This window comes from Engraulis encrasicolus, chromosome 11 (assembly GCF_034702125.1).
Source record: "Engraulis encrasicolus isolate BLACKSEA-1 chromosome 11, IST_EnEncr_1.0, whole genome shotgun sequence".
NCBI lineage: Eukaryota > Metazoa > Chordata > Actinopteri > Clupeiformes > Engraulidae > Engraulis > Engraulis encrasicolus.
The window spans coordinates 22,877,062-22,883,061 of NC_085867.1; the positions used below are offsets into that span (position 1 = coordinate 22,877,062).

At 43.9% G+C, this 6,000-nt stretch overlaps 1 protein-coding gene across 4 annotated transcripts in view; it reads left to right on the forward strand.

Annotated features, from left to right (window-relative positions):
- Window positions 1-6,000, forward strand: part of ulk1b (unc-51 like autophagy activating kinase 1) — a 42,913-nt gene that overhangs the window by 9,927 nt on the left and 26,986 nt on the right. For all 4 annotated transcript variants that reach the window (XM_063210214.1, XM_063210216.1, XM_063210215.1 and 1 more), the window contains exons 5-9: window positions 366-402; window positions 1,846-2,019; window positions 3,367-3,440; window positions 4,443-4,544; window positions 5,035-5,093. In XM_063210214.1, the coding sequence (XP_063066284.1) occupies window positions 366-402; window positions 1,846-2,019; window positions 3,367-3,440; window positions 4,443-4,544; window positions 5,035-5,093 (446 nt within the window). The remainder of the gene's footprint in view (window positions 1-365; window positions 403-1,845; window positions 2,020-3,366; window positions 3,441-4,442; window positions 4,545-5,034; window positions 5,094-6,000) is intronic.

Below are 6,000 nucleotides of genomic sequence, written 5' to 3' on the forward strand. Positions count from 1 at the left end.
TCTGTAAGACTTGTAGCTATTGTTAGGGAAACTGAGGGGATGCATAATGGAGAGCACAATAGAAGTTAAGACCTTTTTGTTGTTGGACAATACCATTATCATCATAATGACTATTGTAATGGCTCATACTTATCTTTTAAACCAACCTCCTGCTCTCCAAGGAACCAAGGAATAAATATCCTGTTTTCTATACACATGTCTGATGCTAGTCTGCATATAAACAGTATGGTGCAGTAATTTTTGTTGAATTGCTACTGGAGTTGTTGAATTCTACTGTAATCGTCCTGTTAACGGTTGACGCCTCAGACGTGTATTTAGTACAGTATTAAACTTATCTCTTTAACTGATTTTATTTTCCACCACAGTATTGCAATGGAGGAGACCTTGCTGACTACCTACATGGTAAGCCTGCATTTTATCAAGTTGTCTTGCACATTTTATGCTGTCCACAGTGCAAAAGTGCTTAATTTTATTGACACTTTCAGGGCAATTTTATGAATTATGAACAAATCAGTTGGAATCTGTATCAGGGATACCATCCTCCTGTCTACAAGCGTTTTAAGAATCTTGCCATTGTAATGTTGTTCTTCTATGTGGACTCTCCTGTCATCACTCATCCATATGCATAATGTACTTTTAGTCATGTTAGTTAATCGTTAAATGCCTTAATGCGAATGGATTTTAAGGCCAAAGTCTTTTCGCTTTCGAGTCTGGCCCAGCTAAAATGTGAGTTTCTAGAGACACGTGAAGAGAGAGAGAGAGAGAGAGAGAGAGAGAGAGAGAGAGAGAGAGAGGCCACTTGAGCAGCCTTCCCTCTGGGCCAGGAAATCTCTCCTGTGTGGCTTGTGGCAGGAAGTTTACTGGAGGCCTGGGCGTGTTGTGTTTTGTTTTGTTTTGTTTTGTTGTGGTGTTAGTGCATTTGTGGACTGGCCGTCTCTAGCCCACTACGATGCTAGGGGGTAGGCAGTTAGCAAAGAGTTAGAAGCCTGATACAGTACAATTTTGCAGTGTTATTACAACACTTTGAGAGTGTTAGTTAACATTTACAGTTAACACTTAGTTGAACTCTCTAAGTGTTGAATTGGAAATATAAAGTGTACTGTATACACAAAGCCTAATAGAGATATTTTTCTTTGTAATGAAACACCATGGAAAAGAGGTTTGCGATGCTGGGACGCTGGGAGCTCCTGAGTCAGCTGACTTGAGTTAGAAATGAAAACACAGCATAGCATAGCCTCAGCATAGCCACATTCCCTCCCTTGGGACCAGCCATAAACAAGCTAACCCTTTCCACCAACATGAAAGGAAAGCACTACTGAAGCGCTGATTAGGGCATGGCTGTACATCACCGTTATAGTTTATCTTAAGCCCCTGTGAAACAGCAAGCATTGCATTTGATTAATGTACCAAAAGGAACTAGCACATTTAAGCTGTCCCGTGTTTTCTGGTACATGGCTAAGGGATAAACCTAGCTAAGTTGAAGGAAACCTAGCTAAGTTACAGAAAGTGCTAAACCTACTGATAAATTGACTGCAAACACAATTAAGACTGTTAATGAACTGATTTACCTCTAGGTTATCCCATCTTATCTTCACTCTAGGTCATCTTTGTTACTCCTATTCCATTCCACACTCCACATTGTATTTCTAGCACATTGAATAATAATTATGTATGATAATATGCTGTATAAGTCATTTTGATTGATTGATTGATTGACTGATTGATTGATTGACTGATTGACTGATTGATTGATTGTTGTGTGTTGCAGCCAAAGGCATTCTAAGTGAAGACACCATCTGACTGTTCCTGCAGTAATTTTGATTGATTGATTGTTGTGTGTTGCAGCCAAAGGGACGCTGAGTGAAGACACCATCCGGGTGTTCCTGCAGCAGATAGCGGGAGCCATGCGCGTGCTGCAGGCCAAAGGCATCATCCACCGCGACCTGAAGCCCCAGAACATCCTGCTGGCCCTGCCCCCCGGACGCAAGTCACACTCCAACAACACATGCATCAAGATAGGTCAGACCTATGTGTGTGTGTAATTGTGTGTGTGTGTGTGTGTGTGTGTGTGTGTGTGTGTGTGTGTGTGTGTGTGTGTGTGTGTGTGTGTGTGTGTGTGTGTGTGTGTGTGTGTGTGTGTGTGTGTGTGTGTGTGTGTGTGTGTGCTTGCATCAAGGTAGGTGTGGGCCTGTGAATTCAGCTGCCTGTCTGTCTGTGCGTGCGTGGGGCATGTGTGTGTGTGTGTTAAGGATCTTGGTCTATGTATGTGCATTGTATTGATGCACAAGTTCTCTCTCTCTGTCTCTCTGTCTCTGTCTCTGTCTCTGTATCTGTCTCTCTCTCTCTCTCTCTCTCTCTCTCTCTCTCTCTCTCTCTCTCTCTCTCTCTCTCTCTCTCTCTCTCTCTCTTTGTGTGTATCTGGGTTCCTGTTTGTGTTTGGTGTTATGCCCCTGTTTGCCATGAGCAGATGTACAGAAACAAAGGTACATGTAGGTAGCAGTATATCAAACAACATGTGTTTCACATGGATATTCAATTTTGACCCTTCATTCATGTCTGTCAGCCTGCTTTTGCCAATACTTGTGGACGAACTTGTGTTGAGATGACATGCATGGTGGGGGGCGCTGTGGCACAGCGCGCTACGCCCCCCACATTTGGGCTTGCATGCCCAAGGGTTGCACCCAGAGTTCGAATCCAGCCCGGGTCATTTCCCATCCCTACCCCGTATCTCTCTCCACATTCCCTTCCTGTCACTATTCACTGTTCATTCTAAAATGAAGGCGAAAAAGTTCATATAAAAAAGAGTTTTAAAAAAAAGAGAGAGAGAGAGATGACCTGTGTGGCCATAGGGAACTGAGAAGACTGCTTTGGCAAAGCCTCAGCAGGGTCTCCGCGGAAAATGTAGTTTTAAGGTCTTAAAAACCCTTATATTTTGTCGTTTTTGCAAGTGTGGTATTATATTGATATGGGAAGTCTTGAAATTCATCTTCATTGGCTTATGGACAATGAAAAAAAGTCAATTTTTACTTTCTAACATCAGTTATTTAACTAGCTGAGTCAGGAACCGAAAAAGCCTGATATCGCTTGAAATATTTTTATTTAGAAGTAAAGCTTTTCCCAAGAGGAGAACCCAGTAGGCTGCTGGAAGTGAACAGTTACTGTGGATGTTTTTAGCAACTGTGTATCCAAGCATGTTTTTTACATTTGCATAATTATGCAGTGTCCTCACACTCACCTTGTGATTTGAACGAGGGAGGCCGATTCATCCCACTCGTCAACATGCACCCTCACTCACTCACTCACTCCAACTCAATGCTCTGCTCACTCTCACTGTCTCTGTCCTTTTGTCCTTTTGTCCTTCTGCAGCTGATTTTGGATTCGCCCGGTACCTCCAGAACAATATGATGGCCGCCACCCTGTGTGGTTCCCCCATGTACATGGTGCGTCAATACAATGCAATGCAATGCAATACAATACAATGCAATACAATACAATGCAATGCAATACAATATGACCCACAGCTACACTACACGCCTCTTTTGCCTCTTTGGTCCACATTTTATACATGTGACTTTTGCTGACTGATCAGAAATCCCTGATTACCCAACCTGAACATGTTTCTGACAGTGAACCACTGCCACTAAAGCTCAGTAACAGTGTGTTCTGTATCTGCTTTTGCAGTCATGGTGCAGACATGCTCTATGCTGCTCTTAATTGTCTATATACTGTATTTTAATTTAGTTTTACCTTGCCCAGGGACTACAGATGGAAATTGGGTACTAGCTATAATCTGGCACACGACACGCCATCTTTTTACTCTTGAAAACAATGACTATTGTGCATGGTCCCTGTTGAACTAAATAAAATAAAATAAACTGAACTAAATGTGATGGGGGTCATCTTGCACCTGTTCACCCCCCTCGGGGATCGAACGTGCGACCTCGTCAACTACAACGGTTCGGCAATGGGAGACACAGTACGATACCGCTGGGCCAAGAGACTAGTCTCTCGGCCCAACGGCACGAGACTGTATGAAGCTATCGGAGGGAGGTTTACCAACGTTCCACGCCAACACTGTGCTAGTTAGCCTCCGTTACACTCTCCCCCTTAAACCTCACTCCCATCCGGGTCACGGCACCACTGTGACGGAGGTCATCTTGCACCTGTTCACCCCCCTCGGGGATCGAACGTGCGACCTCGTCAACTACAACGGTTCGGCAATGGGAGACACAGTACGATACCGCTGGGCCAAGAGACTAGTCTCTCGGCCCAACGGCACGAGACTGTATGAAGCTATCGGAGGGAGGTTTACCAACGTTCCACGCCAACACTGTGCTAGTTAGCCTCCGTTACATAAACATGTACACATTTTATCAGAAGATCTCACCCACTCATTTGACAGCTGGACCTCACTCACTCATGTCCCTTCATGTCTTGGCCAGGCCCCCGAGGTCATCATGTCCCAAACCTACGATGCCAAGGCGGACCTGTGGAGCATAGGAACTATCGTTTTCCAGTGCCTTACAGGGAAGGCCCCTTTTCAGGTGAGCACCAACACTGATCGCACACATAGCAAGCAATAACAGTGTATGATATAGATCAAATGCACAGGAAGGTGAGAGGTCCATATTGGTTAACCGTGGGCGTGTTTGCTCAGTTTTAATTATTTACCCCTGATATTGTATGGTCTGTTTGTAGTGTAGATGTGCTATATCTCTGGAAGAATATCATTAAACACTTAATATAACACATATAGAATAAAAAACAGAGAAGCCTTTAATTTTCATAATATCAAGAAACAGTGAGAACTATACATGCGTACATTGAAAGCATTTCACTCTTTAGTTCAACTTGGAGTACAAAAGTAAATACATGTGAAATACCAGGTATTCAGCCGAGTATTTCTAGTAAAGGTAATGGCTACTTATTGTGACCCCATCCCCCCCACACACACCTGTATCCTTCCCGATGCCCTCCAGAGAAAGGCTAGTCTATGACACGATCCTGACGTTGCCTTTCCTGTGTCCTTCACAGGCCAGCAGTCCCCAAGACCTGCGCTTGTTCTACGAGAAGAATAAGAACCTCTCACCCAAGTAAGTGCCTTCAACCTCTCACCCAAGTAAGTGCCTTCACTATGCTGTTTTCAGGCCGAGTGCCAGTGCCCACACCAGATATGTTCAGCTAGGGGTGGGCGATATGACGATATTAAATCGTGAATCGCGATATTGAGTAAAAGATCGTCTCGAATCTGCCAAAGTGGAGAAATCGTATAGATCGTCTTGCAGTGAGGATGTTTATTATCAGTATCAGAGTGACGTTTTCTCACTTGTGTTGTTGTCTTCACTTTATTCTTTACATTATTGTATTCCAATTGTTCACTTTATGAGAGTATCATCATTGTGTTAACATTTTATTGACTACAAATTACAAATTGCAAGTATATGAAAGTTGTTTTTTGTTGTTTTTATTTTTTGGATGGAAGATCGTGATAAAAAATCGAAATCGTGACTTCATGTAAAAAAATCGTGATACAACATTCTTGCCATATCGCCCACCCCTATGTTCAGCACTAAAGTGATAACCTGCGAACCACCCGCGTTCATACAGGTCTCTGAACTTTTCCACACGTGAGACTGTGTGTTACCTGGATGAACCTGCTCGCGTCCATGTTGTCGTCACGGTTCGCGGGGGAAAAAAAACAAGTATTTTTCTGTTCGCATTGCGAACCAACTCTCTGCTTCGCAAATGCTAAGATCTGCGACGTGGATCCGCGATTAGGTGCGAGAAAAGGTGCGTGAACGGGCACTGGCACGGCTCTCAGTCGGCCTGAACGCGCCATGAATGGCAGGTCCACCACCACTCCTCCTGGACCAGTACAGTAGCTCCAGCATGCCTTTCAGCTGGCGTTTTGCTGTTGGCAATTACCCAGTGTGTTATTGTACTTCCTCATCCGTGTGTGTGTGTGTCTGTGTGTGTGTGTGTGTGTGTGTGTGTGTGTGT